The sequence below is a fragment of the Rhinoderma darwinii genome, chromosome 5 (assembly GCF_050947455.1).
Source record: "Rhinoderma darwinii isolate aRhiDar2 chromosome 5, aRhiDar2.hap1, whole genome shotgun sequence".
Taxonomy (NCBI): Eukaryota; Metazoa; Chordata; class Amphibia; order Anura; family Rhinodermatidae; genus Rhinoderma; species Rhinoderma darwinii.
In genome coordinates, this window is record NC_134691.1 from 15,064,647 (window position 1) to 15,087,502 (window position 22,856).

The 22,856-nt window shown below is 40.0% G+C and overlaps 1 protein-coding gene and 1 long non-coding RNA gene across 7 annotated transcripts in view; one reads left to right on the top strand and one right to left on the bottom strand.

Annotated features, from left to right (window-relative positions):
- EFR3A (EFR3 homolog A) overlaps positions 1-22,856 on the bottom strand; it is a 192,689-nt gene that overhangs the window by 61,864 nt on the left and 107,969 nt on the right. For all 6 annotated transcript variants that reach the window (XM_075825714.1, XM_075825718.1, XM_075825713.1 and 3 more), the window contains 3 exons: positions 21,075-21,210; positions 15,924-16,088; positions 4,284-4,395 (listed from right to left, as the gene is read on the bottom strand). In XM_075825714.1, the coding sequence (XP_075681829.1) occupies positions 4,284-4,395; positions 15,924-16,088; positions 21,075-21,210 (413 nt within the window). The remainder of the gene's footprint in view (positions 1-4,283; positions 4,396-15,923; positions 16,089-21,074; positions 21,211-22,856) is intronic.
- LOC142651261 (uncharacterized) lies at positions 4,285-21,327 on the top strand. The gene is made up of 4 exons (XR_012847591.1): positions 4,285-4,374; positions 19,088-19,183; positions 20,425-20,519; positions 21,081-21,327. It is a non-coding gene; the product is annotated as an uncharacterized LOC142651261 (long non-coding RNA).

Consider the following 22,856-nt stretch of genomic DNA (forward strand, 5'->3'; position numbering starts at 1 on the left):
CTCAAATACGCTTTCAGCGTATCCCATCGTAATAACCCATTCTGCTCCTGCCTATGTGCTTCGAGAAAGACATCTAGCTGATCTGGGATTCTATCGTTCGATTTGATTAATTGGAGCCAAAACGGATGAATTTTAAGGGCCCCCCTCCTACCAACTACCGGTAATGACATTTGCAGAAGAATCGGACTGTGATCAGAAATTGCTCTGGGAAGATGTTCAATGCTCACCATAGAGTTATATACCGAGGGTGTGCCAAAAATATAATCTATACGAGACAATGCATCAAATTGTGGTGTGTGACAAGTGAATTCGCTAAGTCCCATATGACTAACTCTCCACAGATCTACCCAGCCTATCTCCTCCATTAATGAGGCTAATGGGGAGACCCCTTGTCGTACGTCCCCCTCTCCACTACACAGGAACCGATCAATAGCCTGATCCATTATAAGGTTCAGGTCTCCTAGGAGGATCACTCTGGCTTCTTGATATGCGGAAGCAAAAGAAACCGCCTCCCTAAGTAGTGCCAGAGACCCTGGCGGTGGGTTATATATCCCCATTATGACATAAGATGTGGAGTTAATGTTGGCGTGCACAAATACGTATCTCCCCTCAGGATCAATTCTGGTATGCATCACTTCCCACCTAAGGGTTCTATGAATTAATAGAGATACCCCTCTAGAGGCAGAAGTTCTAACAGAGTGTCTACTCCACTGAATCCAGGGCTTACATAAAAGCTGTACTGTGTCTGCTGTCAGATGCGTCTCCTGAAGACAGATTATATGTGGGTTCACATTTTTAAGCACAGAAAAAATCATATTCCGCTTCCTTGGAGTCCCCATGCCCCTCACATTCCAGGACAAGAACTTAAGTGACGCCATACTTAGAACACTCTCTATGTACTGATAACAGCCCTTCCCTCTCCCCCCTCCCCCTAGGTAGTGCCATTCCCTGATACGCTCTCAAAATGTAAGGTACTCGTTTTCTGACATAGTGTAAAACAGAGATCAAAAACATGAACCACATAAAAACCCAGTTAGCCATCAGAAGCTCAACAGGAGCTCAATAGCTATATACTATATATGCAGGGGGTAGCTTCCACGGATAAGGAATATACACAGTGGAATCACAAATCAGGCTGCGTACTCCAACCAGTTCCCCCCTGTAATGTGCTTTACTGTGCCACAGAATAAGAGGAACAACCGCCCGTTAGTCAGAATCCCCTATTAACACTTCGGTAACCTACTCCAATCACGTATCTTAACAGGAATAATATATGATCTGGAACCATTCTGAACTCCGATCCCCCTACTAGGCATAATACAGGAAGATAAAGCATTATGATAGGAAACTTTAAACAATATCTCTCCCAAGTATAACCTATCCCCACATGCAGGACAACAAAAGTCCGTTCAGGATACATATTCACCATGCCAGTCCCCAAGAAAACCTTCATCTTCTAGGCGACCTCATATTCCTCACCAACCATTCATCCGCCTCCTCCGGGTTGGCAAAAAATACTGCTCGATCTCCATCGACGACTCTCAAGCGGGCCGGATAAGCCATAGAAAATGGAATTTGTCGGTCTCGCAGCTTTCGTTTAATCATCACAAACGATGCACGTTGCCGCTGTAATTCCGGAGAGAAATCGGGGAAAATCGACACCGTGACGTTGTCCACTTTAATGGCCCCCTTGCGTCTGGCTGCCTGCAGGACCAGATCCCGATCCTTACAATTTAACAATCTCGCCAGGAATGGTCGAGGGTTCGCTCCAGGGGGTGGCGGCCTCGCCGGCACCCTGTGCGCTCTTTCCACTGCAAAAGCCTGCGAAAACACGGTATCTGGAAACATATCTTTCAGCCATTTCTCTGTAAACTCGTCCGGACGGGGTCCTTCTGCTCGTTCTGATAGGCCTATAATGCGAAGGTTGTTCCTAATCAGCCTGTTCTCCAAATCATCCGCTTTCTGGCGCCATAAACCCACCTTTCCAGAGAGGTCTCGAAGAGTGCGGGGTATATTAGCTGTACGGTCCTCCAGGTCAGACAGCCTGGTTTCAGCATGCTCGACTCGGTCCCTCAAGTTGTGCAAATCCTGCCTCAGGAGACCCACATCCACCTTAACCTCCTCTATTTTTGTCGTGACCGAGGTCTTGGTCTCTAATATCGCCGCCAGCTGCGTCTCCGATACTTGCTGCAATGTCAGGCCAGGCTGTGCTGTTACCTCAGCCGCAGGGCGTAACTCCGACTGCCCTCCAGGAACTTTTGCCGGCCCCTCTGCTCCATGCTGTGAGGCCTCGCCGCGGGCGCCATCTTGGACCGCACCTCGGGCAAACTCTTTCAACTTCTCCGCGGCTCCTGCCGCTTTTGACGGACCCATTTTGCTCCTCAGGGGTCTCTTACCCTTTCTCCGCAAGTTATAAGAAATGGTGGCAACAGTAATTCCTCCGCAGGATAAATAATAGGGGTCTCTGGTCAGAGCCGAAGTTCCGTGCGACCGCTCACATCAGTGCCTGGCCACGCCCCCCCGGGCTCATAGACTTTCTATTGAGCCCGTACTCAGATACACTGATTTGCGGAAAAAGCCGAACAGAAACGAAGCAGCTGAGCGCTCACACGAGCCATTCTGCCGCTTCGTTTTAGCGATCGGTGGGGGTCTCTGTGCTCAGACCCCCACCAATCAAAACGGACACGTCACTACGACATGTCAGACGTTTGTTGAACATTTAGTTACCCTTTAATATGTAAATTTCGTTTTCTAAAAAAAAAACAAAAAAACAAAAACAAAAAAAAAAGCCATAAAAACTGCACATATAGACCAAGTAGCATCTTGTGTCTGTGTTCCTTGATACAGTATAGGACTCGGACATTTCTATTATAACCCAAAAACTCAGCTGCACCTTCAGTGGTTTCAAGTGACTTTTCAGAATAATCTGTCATTTGTGTGTACATGTGGAAGAGCACTATTTCTGGCCATTATACGACCTGTATTCTGTATTTATCAGCAGTTTTCCCCCTCCGTAGGCTCTATTTCTAATTGTCATTCGATCCCTAAACAAAGTTCCAGAAGGGGCAGGGACTAGCTGCTATGATGTCTTCCATACACAGCACAGAGAGAAGAGGAGACTCTGCTCCCCTATCTCTCAGACATAAACAGAGAAGCAGCATGGAGGAGATTATTCAGAAGTAATGGGCTGTGAAGCTGTGATTCCAGCACCGGAGTGAGATAAAACTCTTACGGTGTCTGTGTGTCTCTCTCTGCAGCTAAACTCTCCTCCCCCTCCCCTCTTTATAGACATCTATGGGCAACAGCTGTAACATACTACCACATGTGGTCTGACAATCCATCTTGATCTCTACCTCACTGAACATGGATTTTACCAGTAAAATCTGAGTGAATGATTAGTACAGGAGGCAGGAGGGAGAAGGGGAGTCTGATAAGTGGAGAAGGAAGTATTTTTTAAAAGCCAGATATATTATAAAAAAAGTTTCCGATCTTCGCTTGTGTTATTGATTTATGGGAAAAAATGATAGTGGAAGTGCCAGTCTGTGAAGGGACACCCCCCAACTGGTAACACCCAGCTGTCAATTTAATAATAAGTTTGTAAGAAGAATAACAGAACGACGATAAAACGCAGAGTTCCGAGAAATGATGTTCCAGAATCTTTATTTTACGGGGAATACAAGTATTTCCTAGAACAGACATGTCAGGAGCGGTGCCAGCTCTTCTTTAAAGAGATATTTTCAACCAAAGACATTAATTGAACCTGGCAGCAAAGTTATACTGCCCTAACCGCAGGAAGCATGATACAGGAAGAGACCTGTCAATCAAACTGAGCTGATCGGCAAGAAGCAGGAGGGGAGCCGTCCAGTGGACCCTTCTCCCGGAGTCCGAACTTATTAAAACTATGTTTTCTCTGAAACCCTGAATCAAGTCAGTAAAATGCAGTTTAATGTAATCAGCGAATCCGTTACTATATCATGCTGCCCGCGGCTAGGGCAGCATCAGACAGTTGACAGGTTGCAATTCCTACACAGCTCCTGATGCATCTAAAAGCAATCACTTACGTGGGGTTGTGCTTTGACTTTCTGCACAGCGCTAGGTAAGCAGTGGCGCAGTATCAGGACAGAAATTAAGGAGACAACAGAACAAGGGGCCCAGCTGTAGGACCCTACCAGACATTAAAGTCCCATCTTAATGATATCCCATAATTACCTGCGGTGGAAAAAAAACAAACCTTTAACTGTTAAACTGAAAATACAGATACAAACTTTTACTTGGACACTCACCCCAATTGGCTGGTATCGAGTGCGTGTGAAGATCCAAACACAGGCACTTTACCCATGATGAACATCATAATCTCGGATCGCTGGTAATCTGGTAAATTACTTCCAAAGAAACCTGTAAAAAAAAAAAAACCCCAAAAAAAAAAAGCGAGGTTTAAAAAAATTCTGAAGCAAAAGGACATGAAAGTATAACCAAAAAAAAAAAAAAAAAAAAAAAAGGAGGTAATCTGTACTTGTATTTGAGTTCTACATATTGTTCCATCATCCATATTACACGCCCTTATCTCAAAGGGTTATACAAGTTTACAAAAACATGGCTGCTTTCTTCCAAAAACATGGCTGCTTCTTGTTTATGGGTTGTGTCAGGTATAGCAGAACAGCTCAAATGAAATAAATGGAGCTTAGCTGCAATACCACACACAACCTGCAGACAGTGGTGACACAATATCTAGATGAAAGCAGCCATGTTTTTCTAAACCTTGACAACCCTGTAAAGACAGAGGGTGATCAGAACACCCATCATACAGTCAACCTACTGGAGATGTACATCGAACTTGGGGTCCAGCTGAAAAGGACCATTGGGAGGAGCATTATGAAGGGAGCTGTATCGGCCAATGGTGTTCTTGGTGGTGCCGATTGGCTGAGAGCACCTGATAGACAAGGCTCCCCTCACGGAGCTCCTCCCAAACCTGCTTTCCAGCTGGATGCAAGGCCCCATATGTATTCCTTTCTTGTACCTCGTTTTGGATAAGTGTAGAGTGGGAATGTAGTCCTTGCTTGGTACCCTATAGAATGATGATCTGGTTTAAAGGGACACTCCAGCCAAAACAAAACTTTCCCATGTGTGCCATTATGGTATTCCATGAGTCAGTCTCCCACCTGTTATCTATCTCTATATATCAGACTGGGATGGTTGCTTAGAAGCAGTGTGGATCCGGCTCGGTGACTACTTCCTCTACTTTAGTCTATGGAGATTTTTGTGTCACCCATCACAGACTTCAGCAGTTCCTGGACCACACTAGTATTACACGGGGGGAGAAACTTCTATCATCTGCTCCCACGGATACTTAGGCTATGTTCACACAGAGTATTTTGGGGGAGGAATATCTGCCTCAAAATTCCGTTTGGAACTTTGAGGCAGATATTCCTCTCCCTGCACGCCGATTTTCGCCCGCGGCCATTGAGCGCCGCGGGCATAAAACAGCGAGAAATACGCTTTCTCCTGCCTCCCATTGAAGTCAATGGGAGGTCAGAGGCGGAAGCGCCCGAAGATAGGGCATGTCGCTTCTTTTTCCCGCGAGGCAGTTTTACTGCTCGCGGGAAAAAGACGCCGACGCCTCCCATTGAAATCAATGGGAGGCGTTCTCGGGCCGTTTTTGCCGAGTTTTGCGACGCGGTTACCGCGTCAAAAAACTCGGCAAAATACCCCGTGTGAACATAGCCTTAGACAGGTTCCTGTCACACCGGTATAACGTAGAAGAATATAGTGCAGCCTCCCTGTCTGTATACTTATGGTTTCTCAGCCTATTTAGGAAAATATACTGTAGAGAGAATTATAATCACAGTGTCCCCCAGCATGCAGAAGTGGTATGATCTTTAGCTGGTCATGTGATGCTGTGCTGAAGCATCATGGGATTGATAGCAAAGCAGAGAGGAAGAGAAAGCTGTGAAATCTATGAATCAAGATAGAGGCTTTTTAAAGCACAGACAAGGAAGCAGTTCAAAAAGTAAGTACAGTGATATATATATATATATAAAAGAAGTGTAGGGTGTGGTATACAGTCAGGTGGGGGGGGGTGCAGACATGGAAAGATGAGTTTCCACTGAAGTTCCTCTTTAACCCCTTCCCGCACCTTGGCGTAAATGCACGTCCAGGTGAGCAGTAACTTCGCGCACCTGGGCGTGCAGTTACGTCCGCGCTTTAACAGTTAACCGCTGCGCGGCGCTACACCGCAGCGGCGGTTAACTGTGCAGGGTGTCAGCCCTGCTCTCTCTGTTGCCGATCAGCGGCCTGTCGCCGCTGAAATCGACAATTAGCCCCTTCGATGCGGTGGTCGATTGCGATCACCACATCGAAGAGGTTTACAGCGGATCGGCAGCCTCCACATGCATTTGCGGGGGCTGGCGATCCTTATCATGGCAACCAGAGGCCAGACAATGACCTCCGGGTTGCCATGTACGGAAGCCTCGGAGGAGCAGCCTCCGGCCGATCCTCCGATGCTTCCTGTCAGTGTGACAGTTACATCACAATGACAGTTAGAACACATTACACTACGTGTGTAGTGTAATGTGTTCCAGCAGCGATCAAAGCTGCAAGTCTAAGTGTGCCCTAGTGGGACAAGTGAAAAAAAGTAAAAAAAAAATAAAAATGTTTTTAAAAAGTGTAAAAATAAAAGTTATAAGTGACATAAACAAAGAATGCTTTTTCCCCTATAATAAGTCTTTTATTATAGGAAAAAAATTAACACGTTAAAAAAAGTACACATATTTGGTATCACCGCGTTCGTAACGACCCAAACTATAAAACTAATATTTTTCTCGCACGGTGAACACCGCGAAAAAAATAAACGAAAAACAGTGCCCGAATCACAATTTTTTGGTTACCAACCCTCCCAAAATATACAATAAAAAGTGATCAAAAAGTCGCATGTACGCCAAAATGGTACCGATACAAACTACAACCCGTCCCGCAAAAAACAAGCCCTTACACCACTTTTTTGACTGAAAAATAAAAAAGTTATCGCTCTCAGAATATGGTGACACAAAAAATAATTTATTTTATAAATAAGTGATTTTATTGCACAAACGCTGCAAAACATAAAAAAATTATGTACATCTGGTATCGCCGTAATCGTATCGACCCGCAGAATAAAGTAAATTGATCATTTATAGCCTAGGGTGACGGCCATAAAAAAAAAGAATAAAAAACATTGTCAGAATTGATGGTTTTTGGTCACCTTGCTTGCCAAAAAATGGAATAAAACGTGATCAAAATAATTTCTGGTACCCCAAAATGGTATCAATGAAAACTACAGATTGTCCCGCAACGAATAAACCCTCACACAGCTCCGGTGGTGAAAAAAGAAAAAAGTTCTGGCTCCCAGAATATGGCGATGCAAAATGTGCAGAGTGTCCAAAAGCAGATAAGATCGGGCGCCTTTTATCAGTGCGACACCGGCCACACATCTGCGGATTATTATTTATTTACTGCATTATTATACCCTCTTATTATACCCTGATGTACCCCGCACAGATAACATATGCCCCCACATTATAAACTGAAACACCAGTAAAACCCCAAACAGAACAACTACCAAGCTACATCTGCGCCCCAAAAGCCAAATGGCGCTCCCTCCCTTCTGAGCCCTGCAGCGTGCCTGAACACCAATTTACGTCCACAGACATGGCATCGCCATACCCGGGAGAACCCGGTTAATATTTTATGAGGTATTTGTCTTCAGTGGCACAAACTGGGCATAACATGTAGTGCACTAAAATGGCATATGAGTGGAAAAATTTTAATTTTCACTCCGCACCATGCGATGCGCATTAACCCCTTTGCGCACCACAACATAGCATGTCTTAGTGTGGGGGGTGATGTATGGAGCGTCTCATGTGAAAAATAAAGAATTTAAAACGGCAAAATCGCAGTTTTTTTGGTCACCTTGGCTCTACCTAAAAATGTAATAAAAAGTGCTCAAAAAGTTGTATGTACCAAAAAATGGTACCAATAAAAACGACCGCTGGTCCCTCAATAAATAAGCCCTCATACCGCACTATTGACTGAAAAATAAAAAAAGTTGTGGCTCTTGGAACGCGGGGAGGAAAAAACTAAAAAGGAAAATAAAAAATGGATCCGTCTAGAAAGGGTTAATTACTTTCTAATGAAAAACCATTTATGACCACACGTGGGGTATTGCCGTACTCGGGAGAAATTGCTTTACAAATGTTGGGCGCCTTTATTCTCCTTTATCCTTTGTGAAATTTAAAAAATGCAACATTTTAGTGGAAGAAATGTTGATATTCATATTCACGGCCTAATTCTAATAAATCCTGCAAAAGACTTGTGGGGTCTAAATGCCCACTATATCCCTAGATAGATTCTTTAAGTGGTGTAATTTCCACTTTTGCGGGGTTTCCACTGTTTTGGCCTCTCAGGGGCTTTGCAAATGCGACATGGCACCCAAAAACCATTTCAGCTAAATTTGAGCTCCAAAAGACAAATAGCGCTCCTTCCCTTCTAAGCCTTGCTGTGGGTCCAAACAGCAGTTTATTACCACATATGGCATATTTCCGTAATCGGGAGAAATTGTTTTACAAATGTTGGGGTGCTTTTTCTCCTTTTTTCCTTGTAAAAATTAAAAATGGCTACCTTTTTCAGACAAAAAGTAGATTTTTACCTTTACAGAATAATTCCAATGAATTCAGCAAAACAACCGTGGGGTCAAAATGCTAACTTTACCCCTAGAAAAATTCCTTGATGAGTGTAGTTTCCAAAATGGGGTCACTTTCCGGGGGTTTCCACTATTTTGTTCCCTCCAGTGCATTTCAAACGCGTCACAGCACTGAAAACTATTCCAGCAAAATCAGAATTTCAAAATCCAAATGGTGCTCCTTCCCTTCTGAGTCCTGCTGTGGGTCCAAACAGCAGTTTATTACCACATATGGGGTATGGCTATAAATAGGAGAAATTGCTTTACATATGTTGGGGTGTTTTTTCTCTTTTATTCCTTGAAAAAATCCTACGTTTTTTCAGAAAAAAAGGAGATTTTCATCTTCACAAACTAATTCAAATAAATTTAGCAAAAAAACTGTGGGTTCAAAATGCTTACTATACCAATAGATAAATTCCCTGAGGGGTGTAGTTTCCAAAATGAGGTCACTTTTGGGGGTCTTTATTGTTTTGGCCCCACAAGACCTCTTCAAACCTGACATGGTGCCTAAAATATATTCTAAAAAAAAGGAGGCCCCAAAATCCACTAGGTGCTCCTTTGCTTCTGAGGCCGGTGTTTCAGTAAATTAGGGGTATTTCTAAAAACATGTGGGATATTTCTAAAAACGGCAGAATCTGGGTAATAAATAATAAGTTCCATTTCTCGGGTAAAACTTTCTGTGGTACAGAATTTTTTTTATTAGAAATGAATTTTGTAAAAAAAAAAAAAAAAAATTAAATTTGTAACTTTCACCTCTACTTTGCTTTAATTCCTGTGAAACGCCTAAAGGGTTAATACACTTTCTGAATGCTGTTTTGAATACTTTGAGAGGTGCAGTTTTAAAAATGGGGTGATTTATGGGGACTTTCTAATATATAAGGCCCTCAAAGCCACTTCAGAACTGAACTGGTCCTTGTAAAAATCACCTTTTGAAATTTTCTTGAAAATATGAGAAATCGCTGCTAAAGTTCTAAGTCTCATAACGTCCTAGAAAAATAAAAGGATGTTCAAAAAACGATTCCAAACTAAAGTAGACATATGGGAAATGTTAACTAGTAACTATTTTGCGTGGTATTACTATTTGTTTTACAAGCAGATACATTTAAATTTAGAAAAAAATTCTAATTTTTGCAAATTTTCTCCAAATCTTGGCGTTTTTTTACAAATAAATATTGAATTTATCAACCAAATTTTTTCACTAACAAAGTACAATGTGTCACGAGAAAACAATCTCAGAATCGCTTGGATAGGTAAAACCATTCCGGAGTTATTACCACATAAAGTGACGCGTCAGATTTGAAAAATCGGCTTCGTCCTGAAGGCCAAAATAGGCTCAGTCCTGAAGGGTTTAAAATGCTTTGGTCTTATAACAGAAATGCTTTCTATGCTGTAAAGAGTAGGGAAAAAGCTGGCCAGGTCCACTGACCCAGTGCCGTACATACGCCAATCTTGTGTGTAAGGACCCTGTACTGCAGAATACGGGAGAATATAGGAGTTTGTATTTCAGACCCAGAGCCACAACTCAGATGCACAAGGAGATATGATGTGGACCAGAGATGGCTAGGGGTGCCATGATACAGATCAGTATTACAGGCAACCATAATACAGCCAATGCCCACGAGCCCTCAGGTATATGGCAGCTGGTAGACACTTCACCAAAGGGGAGGGGGGAGAATTTAGCAGGAAGAAACTTTTCGTCCATTCCCTTTTAATTGTCCCAAGATAAGCAGCGCCTGGCAGCTGCTTATGCCTCCCTGCTCTATTTAAAGCACAAGTACATCAGAGAAGAATGTGACATAATTACTAAGGAAAGATTCATTGAATTCCTGTGCGATGATGTGTGACATTTTGTGTCACTGATAACGACCACCAGTGATTGGCTTGACATTGCTGCATTTGTATAGTTACTATAGGACCCAGGAAGGGAGAGGAACATTTTGACATTAGATGTCACTGTTGTATCTGATTACAAGCAGCCCAAAGTGATTGTTCAGTACCTCGAATATTAAAACCGGATTACCATCAATTTCCAAACCTTTAATAGATTTTATGACAAGTACAAGTTTTACTTCCTCTATTATTATATGTAAATTTTAGGGTTTTAATTTTACAATCGGCGCACTCCTCTTTCCCGGCACCGTCGGTAGATTTAATTGCCAATTTGTGCTCTAAATCAGAAATCTCTCAAAACCATGCATCTATAAAAACATCACATATTGTACAAGCACATAACTAAGAGATGCTAAGCCCATAAAATGTATAAATAACATGTACCCAGGAAAGCTAATTAAAAGAATCTAGTAGTATTATAGTAGTTATATTCTTGTATATAGGGGGCAGTATTACAGTAGGTATATTCTTGTATATAGGGGCAGTATTATAGTAGTTATATTCTTGTATATAGGGGGCAGTATTATAGCAGTTATATTCTTGTATGTAGAGGAGGTATTATAGTAGTTATATTCTTGTATATAGGGGCAGTATTATAGTAGTTATATTCTTGTATATAGGGACAGTATTATAGTAGTTATATTCTTGTATATAGGGGGCAGTATTATAGTAGTTATATTCTTGTACATAGGAGCAGTATTATAGTAGTTATAATCTTGTATATAGGAGCAGTATTATAGTAGTTATATTCTTGTATACAGGAGGCAGTATTATAGTAGTTATATTCTTGTATATAGGGGCAGTGTTATAGTAGTTATATTCTTGTATATAGGGGCAGTATTATAGTAGTTATATTCTTGTATATTGGGGGCAGTATTATAGCAGTTATATTCTTGTATATAGGAGCAGTATTATAGTAGTTATATTCTTGTATATAGGAGCAGTATTATAGTAGTTATATTCTTGTATATAGGGATCAGTATTATAGTAGTTATATTCTTGTATATAGGAGCAGTATTATAGTAGTTATATTCTTGTATATAGGGGCTGTATTATAGTAGTTATATTCTTGTATATAGGAGCAGTATTATAGTAGTTATATTCTTGTATATAGGGGGCAGTATTATAGTAGATATATACTTTTATGTAGAGGAGGTATTATAGTAGTTATATTCTTGTATATAGGAGGCAGTATTATAGTAGTTATATTCTTGTATATAGGAGCAGTATTATAGTAGTTATATTCTTGTATATAGGGGCTGTATTACAGTAGTTATATTCTTGTACATAGGGGGCAGTATTATAGTAGTTATATTCTTGTATATAGGAGCAGTATTATAGTAGTTATATTCTTGTATATAGGGGCTGTATTATAGTAGATATATTCTTGTATGTAGAGGAGGTATTATAGTAGTTATATTCTTGTACATAGGGGCAGTATTATAGTAGATATATTCTTGTATATACGGGGGCAGTATTATAGTAGTTATATTCTTGTATATAGGGGCTGTATTATAGTAGTTATATTCTTGTATATAGGAGCAGTATTATAATAGTTATATTCTTGTATATAGGGGGCAGTATTATAGTAGATATATTCTTGTATGTAGAGGAGGTATTATAGTAGTTATATTCTTGTACATAGGGGCAGTATTATAGTAGATATATTCTTGTATATACGGGGGCAGTATTATAGTAGTTATATTCTTGTATATAGGGGCAGTATTATAGTAGTTATATTCTTGTATATAGGAGCAGTATTATAGTAGTTATATTCTTGTATATAGGGAGCAGTATTATAGTAGTTATATTCTTGTATATAGGGAGCAGTATTATAGTAGTTATATTCTTGTATATAGAGGGCAGTATTATAGTAGTTATATTCTTGTATATAGGGGCAGTATTATAGTAGTTATATTCTTGTATATAGGGAGCAGTATTATAGTAGTTATATTCTTGTATATAGAGGGCAGTATTATAGTAGTTATATTCTTGTATATAGGAGCAGTATTATAGTAGTTATATTCTTGTATATAGGGAGCAGTATTATAGTAGTTATATTCTTGTATATAGGAACAGTATTATAGTAGTTATATTCTTGTATATAGGGAGCAGTATTATAGTAGTTATATTCTTGTATATAGGAACAGTATTATAGTAGTTATATTCTTGTATATAGGGAGCAGTATTATAGTAGTTATATTCTTGTATATAGGAACAGTATTATAGTAGTTATATTCTTGTATATAGGGGCAGTATTATAGTAGTTATATTCTTGTATATAGGAGGCAGTATTATAGTAGTTATATTCTTGTATATAGGAGGCAGTATTATAGTAGTTATATTCTTGTATATAGGAGGCAGTATTATAGTAGTTATATTCTTGTATATAGGGGCAGTATTATAGTAGTTATATTCTTGTATATAGAGGGCAGTATTATAGTAGTTATATTCTTGTATATAGGGGGCAGTATTATAGTAGTTCTATTCTTGTATATAGGGGGGAGTATTAGAGTAGTTGTATTCTTGTATATAGGGGGCAATATTATAGTAGTTATATTCTTGTATATAGGAACAGTATTATAGTAGTTATATTCTTGTATATAGGGAGCAGTATTATAGTAGTTATATTCTTGTACATAGGAGACAGTATTATAGTAGTTATATTCTTGTATATAGGGGGCAGTATTATAGTAGTTATATTCTTGTATATAGGGGGCAGTATTATAGTAGTTATATTCTTGTATATAGGGGGCAGTATTATAGTAGTTATATTCTTGTATATAGGAACAGTATTATAGTAGTTATATTCTTGTATATAGGGAGCAGTATCATAGTAGTTGTATTCTTGTATATAGGGGCAGTATTATAGTAGTTATATTCTTGTATATAGGGAGCAGTATTATAGTAGTTGTATTCTTGTATATAGGGGCAGTATTATAGTAGTTATATTCTTGTACATAGGAGGCAGTATTATAGTAGTTATATTCTTGTATATAGTAGGCAGTATTATAGAAGTTATATTCTTGTATATAGGGGCAGTATTATAGTAGTTATATTCTTGTACATAGGAGGCAGTATTATAGTAGTTATATTCTTGTATATAGTAGGCAGTATTATAGAAGTTATATTCTTGTATATAGGGGCAGTATTATAGTAGTTATATTCTTGTATATAGGAGGCAGTATTATAGTAGTTATATTCTTGTATATAGGAGCAGTATTATAGTAGTTATATTCTTGTATATAGGGGGCAGTATTATAGTAGCTCTATTCTTGTATATAGGGGCAGTATTATAGTACTTATATTCTTGTATATAGAGGCAGTATTATAGTAGTTATATACTTGTATATAGGAGCAGTATTATAGTAGCTCTATTCTTATACATAGGGGCAGTATTATAGTAGTTATATTCTTGTATATAGGGGCAGTATTATAGTAGTTATATACTTGTATATAGGGGGCAGTATTATAGTAGTTATACTCTTGTATATAGGAGGCAGTATTATAGTAGTTATATACTTGTATATAGAGGGCAGTATTATAGTAGTTATATACTTGTATATAGAGGGCAGTATTATAGTAGTTATATTCTTGTATATAGGAGCAGTATTATAGTAGATATATTCATGTATATAGAGGGCAGTATTATAGTAATTATATTCTTGTATATAGGGGCAGTATTATAGTAGTTATATTCTTGTATATAGGAGCAGTAATATAGTGGTTATATTCTTGTATATAGGAGCAGTATTATAGTAGTTATATTCTTGTATATAGGGGCAGTATTATAGTAATTATATTCTTGTATATAGGAGGCAGTATTATAGTAGTTATATTCTTGTATATAGGGGGTAGTATTATAGTGGTTATATTCTTGTATATAGGGGCAGTATTATAGCAGTTATATTCTTGTATATAGGAGGCAGTATTATAGTAGTTATATTCTTGTATATAGGAGGCAGTATTATATTAGTTATATTCTTGTATATAGGGGCAGTATTATAGTAGTTATATTCTTGTATATAGGGGCAGTATTATAGTAGTTATATTCTTGTATATAGGAAGCAGTATTATAGTAGTTATATTCGTGTATATAGGGGGCAGTATTATAGTAATTATATTCTTGTATATAGGAGGCAGTATTATAGTAGTTATATTCTTGTATATAGGGGGTAGTATTATAGTGGTTATATTCTTGTATATAGGGGCAGTATTATAGCAGTTATATTCTTGTATATAGGAGGCAGTATTATAGTAGTTATATTCTTGTATATAGGAGCAGTATTATAGTAGTTATATTCTTGTATATAGGGGGCAGTATTATAGTAGCTCTATTCTTGTATATAGGGGCAGTATTATAGTACTTATATTCTTGTATATAGAGGCAGTATTATAGTAGTTATATACTTGTATATAGGAGCAGTATTATAGTAGCTCTATTCTTATACATAGGGGCAGTATTATAGTAGTTATATTCTTGTATATAGGGGCAGTATTATAGTAGTTATATACTTGTATATAGGGGGCAGTATTATAGTAGTTATACTCTTGTATATAGGAGGCAGTATTATAGTAGTTATATTCTTGTATATAGGAGCAGTATTATAGTAGATATATTCATGTATATAGAGGGCAGTGTTATAGTAATTATATTCTTGTATATAGGGGCAGTATTATAGTAGTTATATTCTTGTATATAGGAGCAGTAATATAGTGGTTATATTCTTGTATATAGGAGCAGTATTATAGTAGTTATATTCTTGTATATAGGGGCAGTATTATAGTAATTATATTCTTGTATATAGGAGGCAGTATTATAGTAGTTATATTCTTGTATATAGGGGCAGTATTATAGTGGTTATATTCTTGTATATAGGGGCAGTATTATAGCAGTTATATTCTTGTATATAGGAGCAGTATTATAATAGTTATATTCTTGTACATAAGGGGCAGTATTATAGTGGTTATATTCTTGTATATAGGGGCAGTATTATAGTAGTTATATTCTTGTATATAGGAGGCAGTATTATATTAGTTATATTCTTGTATATAGGGGAAGTATTATAGTAGTTATATTCTTGTATATAGGAGCAGTATTATAATAGTTATATTCTTGTATATAGGGGGCAGTATTATAGTGGTTATATTCTTGTACATAAGGGGCAGTATTATAGTGGTTATATTCTTGTATATAGGGGGCAGTATTAGTGTAGTTATATTCTAAATAAAAAAATTAAAAAAATACCACCAGAATAACGTGGAAAAATACTGCTAAAAAGCATTATGTAGTAAATAAAGAGATGAAGCTGAGCGTTACCAATAGTCTGAATAATGGCGTTCTGTACGATCCGCTCATCGCTTTCTTTAGAGCTGGAACCCAAGGTGGCACTGCCAGCAGAATTCCTCCGATCCCCTAACTCAAAGTCAACGCTCAGCGTCAGATGCTTCAGAAGAGTGTTGAACACCTCCAGCACTGTAGGACCTGGGAGAAAGAGCAGCGGTCTTAATATAAAACTAAAAGTCATTCATCCCAATGCGATACTGCAACTCAAAATATAAATAAAAGGAACAAAATTAAACAAACAAGAAATACATACAAATCACAAGAGTAAGCTCTGTAAAAAAAAAAAAAAGGGAATGCTGGGAGATTTTAGCTTTGAAGCCTGCAGAATAGTGAGTGCTGCTCTGGAGTATAATACAGGATGTAACTCAGGATCAGCACTGGATAAGTAATCTATGTACACAGTGGCTCCACCAGCAGAATAGTGAGTGCAGCTCTGGAGTATAATACAGGATGTAACTCAGGATCAGCACTGGATAAGTAATATATGTACACAGTGACTCCACCAGCAGAATAGTGAGTGCAGCTCTGGAGTATAATACAGGATGTAACTCAGGATCAGCACTGGATAAGTAATATATGTACACAGTGGCTCCACCAGGTCTTTGAGTCATCCTCTTCTGTTGCTCAGCTTTCCTACAGTCCTGCATGGCAAATCAGTCCGGATATAAAGAAATCTAGAAGCAGATGGGGAATTACTGCATAAATAATCACATTTAGCCTTCAGGGGTCAAGGAAAGTTGGATGACAATCCTGTGGCAATCATTATGACGCTATTACACCTCCAACGGTTCTTGGCACACAGCATTCCCAGACTCCTGAACAGCGAATCTTCCTCGCTAGAGAGTCAATTAAGTGGGGGTTCCACAATCAGGACCCTCATCTATTAGCCAGACTAAAAAGTGGCAAAAAAGAGTCTCTCTCCTTGGAGGACCCAAAACGTCCATACATTAAAAAAGCCAGCACATTGAATTCAATGAGAACTGTGCAATGCTTCATTTCCCCTGTGGTGGCGCTGCAGGAAAATGTAACACTTTCTGCAGAGTTCCACAACAGATCACCGCTGACTGCTAGGAGGTTACAGCTAAGCACGTCCTATAACCAGCTTATTCTCAGGGGGCCCTTCTAACAAAAAGGGATTGTCAAATGCGGAGGAACCCTTTAAAGTCCTTATATTTACTACTGAAAAACGGTTGGGAAAAAGCGAAACCCTGAATGTGCTTTGTATCATTATTTTTCCACAGTTTTCGTCTGTTTGTGTATTTTATGGGAAGAATTCAGAATAGAGCAGATGTCGCTCATGTGTCGGGTCACACACTGTGCTTCCCTACAGTCAGATGAAGACATTTTCTACATCAGCCTCTTCGCCATGTGGATATAGCGAGATAAATGCATCAGAAAGATTTTATTAATTGCTAATGTAAGCGCTGGGACTGAACGATTCATTATCCTGAATATTATCACACAATTATATTCATAGGAAACAAATAGCAAGGCTGCGTATCACGTAAAGTGAGTCTCATATAGGAGGAAAAACATCAGCAATAAATATCAGTCTATTACGTTTTTCTTTCTGAAAATTCTCTTTAGCTTCAGTTACTTCATTATTACTGTGACAATATATGGCAACCTGTATAGCTACTATAGAGGATGTCACCTATGTCTCCCCCAGACTGGAGAGGATAAATATGCTGCTTTTACATTAACACGGTTGCCCCTTTATTCCATTGCTTGACCGATTTGCTATTCAGGAGTTTGGAAAAATATGTGACAATCACTAAAGGATCTGTAATAGCTGCGACTTCCAGATGTCATCCACTAAAAACTCAGGAGTGGATAGAGATATACACACACATATATATATATGATAGATAGATAGATAGATAGAGATCGCATATAGATCCACTATACTACACCACCCAGGAGAGCTGACCGCTCCTCTATACTACACCACACAGGAGAGCTGACAGATCCTCTATACTACACCACACAGGAGAACTGACAGATCCTCTATACTACACCACACAGGAGAACGGACAGATCCTCTATACTACACCACACAGGAGAGCCGACAGATCCTCTATACTACACCACACAGGAGAGCTGACAGATCCTCTATACTACACCACACAGGAGAGCTGACAGCTCCTCTATACTACACCACACAGGAGAGCAGACAGCTCCCCTATACTACACCACACAGGAGAACGGACAGATCCTCTATACTACACCACACAGGAGAACTGACAGATCCTCTACACTACACCACACAGGAGAGCTGACAGCTCCTCTATACTACACCACACAGGAGAACTGACAGCTCCTCTATACTACACCACACAGGAGAACTGACCGCTCCTCTATACTACACCACACAGGAGAGCTGACAGATCCTCTATACTATACCACACAGGAGAGCTGACAGATCCTCTATACTAAACCACACAGGAGAACTGACAGCTCCTCTATACTACACCACACAGGAGAACTGACCGCTCCTCTATACTACACCACACAGGAGAGCTGACAGATCCTCTATACTATACCACACAGGAGAGCTGACAGATCCTCTATACTATACCACACAGGAGAGCTGACAGATCCTCTATACTAAACCACACAGGAGAGCTGACAGAACCTCTATACTACACCACACAGGAGAACTGACAGATCCTCTATACTACACCACACAGGAGAGCTGACAGCTCCTCTATACTACACCACACAGAACTGACAGCTCCTCTATACTACACCACACAGGAGAGCTGACAGATCCTCTATACTACACCACACAGGAGAGCCGACCGCTCCTATATACCACACCACACAGGAGAACTGACAGATCCTATATACTACACCACACAGGAGAGCTGACAGCTCCTCTATACTACACCACACAGGAGAGCTGACAGCTCCTCTATACTACACCACACAGGAGAGCTGACAGATCCTCTATACTACACCACACAGGAGAACTGACAGCTCCTCTATACTACACCACACAGGAGAGCTGACAGATCCTCGATACTACACCACACAGGAGAGCTGACAGAACCTCTATACTACACCACACAGGAGAACTGACAGATCCTCTATACTACTGACCGATGCATTTTAACATTCTTGGTTTCTTTTTACAGACAAAGCAATGGGGAAGGGCTCCTGTAGCAGTTAGGTGCCTCTCAGCAAGACACAGAATGAAATGGGCTAATGACTCCTGGTACAGCTCAAAAGTGGTACCAAGATGTGTAATCTTTGTGTGATAAATACAGATAAGTTAGGCCGAGAGGGAAGAACGTACATTGTTATATGCTGACAAAATGTTGCTTTATATTGGGGATGTTGAGGGATCCATTGACCCAATAATGGGATATTTTGTGCTTTAATATGGAAGAAACAATTCGCTAAGATCAAACTTGAGACTGCAGAGATAAATCCTCAGGGAGAATGGCTATCCCTAATCATCTACTTTATTTTCTGGTCTCTCAAATTCAGCAGGTGAAATGGTGTCAGGGAGGAGAGCTAGATAGTACGGGGCGATTAAGGGGTTGTTCTGGCATGGGGCGGTTTTTTATACTGATGATCTTTCTACAGGATAGGTCATCAGTATATGATCTGTGCTGGGTCAGACAGCCGGAACCCTGCACCGATCAGCTGTTCCATCTGCGGGCACCGGATGGCTGTGCTGGAAGCAGATGGCTCCGGTCACAGTATAGCAGCCGTACTGCAACTCTACTATTATTCAAGTGGATAGGAGCAGAGTTGCAGTACTGCAGCACGGCCACTATACAGTGTACGGAGCCATCTACTTCAGACACCGACCACTGCATAACATTCGGTGCGGGGACAGCTGATCGACGCAGGGTCCACACTTCGGGGGATCAATGGGAAGACATTTTAGAATTAACACCTACACTTTCCCTACGTGAGGCCCAAGTCTATCTCAAATATATCTCTTACGTAGAGAGTACAAAACCCCTTCTCACCTGAATAAAATAGGAATCAGGGCAGATTCTAAGCGCCAGAGATGCGATATAGAGGAAGGTCACTTACTCCATACGATGTGGGAGTGCACAGAAGTTAGTACATATTGGAATGGAATTTGGGATATTATTAAAAAATATATATATTGTGGATTCAAGGACATGTCTGTAGTGCTGGTCAGGAGATTTGGAATTGGCTAATTTTCGTGCCTTAGGTATCCAAAGGATATTATATCAGACTAAAGAAATAATTGCAGCCCCCCTGCGACTAGAGAATTGACTTCCAAAATGAATGAAGTTATTAGACTAGAAAGGGGAATATATATGAAAAGGAATTATTTATCAAAGTATGAATCCATTTGAGGCAGAGGACTTACACGCCTAATTTACCTAGTCGAGCTTTGGTTAATACCCGACTTCTATCAGTACAGGCGCGTGCATAGGAATTTGTGCCTAATATTTCCTGTACGATGAGGTAATTGTTTATTTCTTAGGACGAAAATCTCCTTATACACGAACGTAATGAAATGCCGGATGTTTGAGCAGCTGCCAGGACGGGTGCCCATGTCTTCTGTATATGTAGAAATAGGTATGTAAACGAATAACTAACTATTGCTGATCACCTGTCTAAGGCTACATTCAGACGAGCGTCGGCATCCTCCGAAGTGAAAAACTGCAGTTTTTCACATCCGTGGTGCACCCGTGTGAGACACATTGTCACGGATCCCCCATAGACTAGAGTCTATAGAGTGATGCGCGACACGCCGTAAGATAGGACATGACCTACTTTTTCACAGGCCCTTCCCACGCTCAGTTGAAACAACGGTTGGGTGAACGGCCCCATTGAAATAAATGGGCCCGTGTGACGGTCGTCTGAATGAGCCTCAACAGTGAGAGGAACATGTTAATTTATCTGTCCAAAAAGGGTGGGGAGCTTTGTCTATATGTCGGGGATGGTTTTTAGTATATTACTACATTACAAAAAAAATAAAAAAATAAACAAAACAAAAAAAAACAAAAAAAAAAAACAAAAACAACGGATTAGAAAAAAAACAAAAAAACAAAAACAAAAAACAAACATGCAGATAGGGGACATGACTATGAGGAGTTCCTTTGATAAGATGCAGTGAATTAATCTTTTTACCAATAGACCCTTTGGCGGCAATAGCTACGGCCTCCAGAAGAACCTGCACAATGCCGGCTCGTATGCGGGGAGAATCCCTTTTATGCAAATCAAGATGACCAAGGATCTGCTGGATCACATGATGAGAGTACTGCGCCTATAGAGAAAAGTGTTATATACGGTGTTACCAGTGAGACAAAAAGAATGATGTTAAAGATAATGAAATGATGTATAACAACACTGCTACATGTAACAATGCTAATGCTTAAAGTAAACCTCTAATAAAAACTCCCATTGATCTTGGATCCTCATGTACAGTACCTGTGTGGAGCGTTTTCCGTTAAAAGGGTTATTAGGGTTGTTTATGTTTTTTTTTAGTTTGGATTGGAAATAAAATAAATAAGCCAAATAAGCAATTCTTACCTATCCTTGCCCTTGGGGATCCAGCGCAGACGCTCCAGCGGCACTCCCAGTGGTAGTTTAGATGCACGTAGCATGTAACCGCTGCAGCCAATCCGATAGCTCAGCAGTCATGCGTTGCGATATGATAAATACCATACATCACCACTGAGCCATCTGATTGGCTGCAGCGGTCACATGCTACTTGCATGTAAATAATCACTAAGAGTGCCGTTGGAGTGTCGGCGCTGGGTAGTCCGGGGTAAGGATAGGTAAGTATAGCTTTATTGGCTAATTTTTTGTATTATATAATTTCATTTCCAGCCCCTACTAAAAAATGTTCACAACCCAAATAAAGCTCAACCGATTGTGCTGCAGACCTCTCCTACTTCACGAATAGTGCACACGGCCGTGCCCGTAATCACGGTCCAGGATTACGGGCACGGCCAGCCACGGACATACGCCCAGATTTGCGGGCCATGCTCCCATACAAGGTATGGGCACACAGTCCATAAAAAGCAAAAGATAGGACATGTCCTATCTTTTGTGGAGGCTTTCTACGGCCCGGACACCTTCCCGCAAATATACGGGAAAGGGCCTGTGGTAAATAGAATAGAATGGGTCTGTAAATGCGTACGACATCTACAGTCATGTGCATGGGGCCTAAGTTGTTATCATTGTCTGCCCTGTTACAAATACAGTGAAGCTGCAGCCCGGTCAGGGCCACTATCACAAGCCTGGTAGCATGAATTACATTTGCCACGCCTGCGGTATCAACACAACTTTACTAGCTAGCAATTTGTCTCTCAAGACACACAAACGGCTTGTCATTTATTGTAATGATATTTTAGCTGTATCTTCAGTCGTCTCTCAGCCGGGAGGAAGTAAAGGGCTGCAGTAAATTTAAGCCGCCTCCTCCTACGCTCCATATTACAATGGAGTGCGCAGCCTGCAATTGAATAAGGCCAATAAGCAGCATAGAGCACATATTGTTTAATTCTAGATTAGAAACTTGAATTTATACACGGAGAGGCATGCCCGGAGAGGTTTCTATGTGGATGATGGTACGTTTTAACCTTCTACTATTAATAACGCTGAAGCCAATACAACTAATGTCAATGCTGATAATAAGGGTCATTTACACACAATGTTGGGCATTTATTAATAAAAGGGTCCTCCAACAACAATCCCATTTCCGGAGAAAGATCTCCTGACCGTGAACTGATCGCTGAACCTGCGGTCACGGGTGATCTGCAGCTTCCCCTGCCCCTGAAATCACTAGACATCGTTCATCCTGAATGGACGACCTCTCGAACTGGTTCAGGTCTGGGATATTTTGAGCCTTCAGGACCAGTCAGTTTGTGCATTTTTAGCACGCGTTGAATGGCTAGAATTTATTTGGGC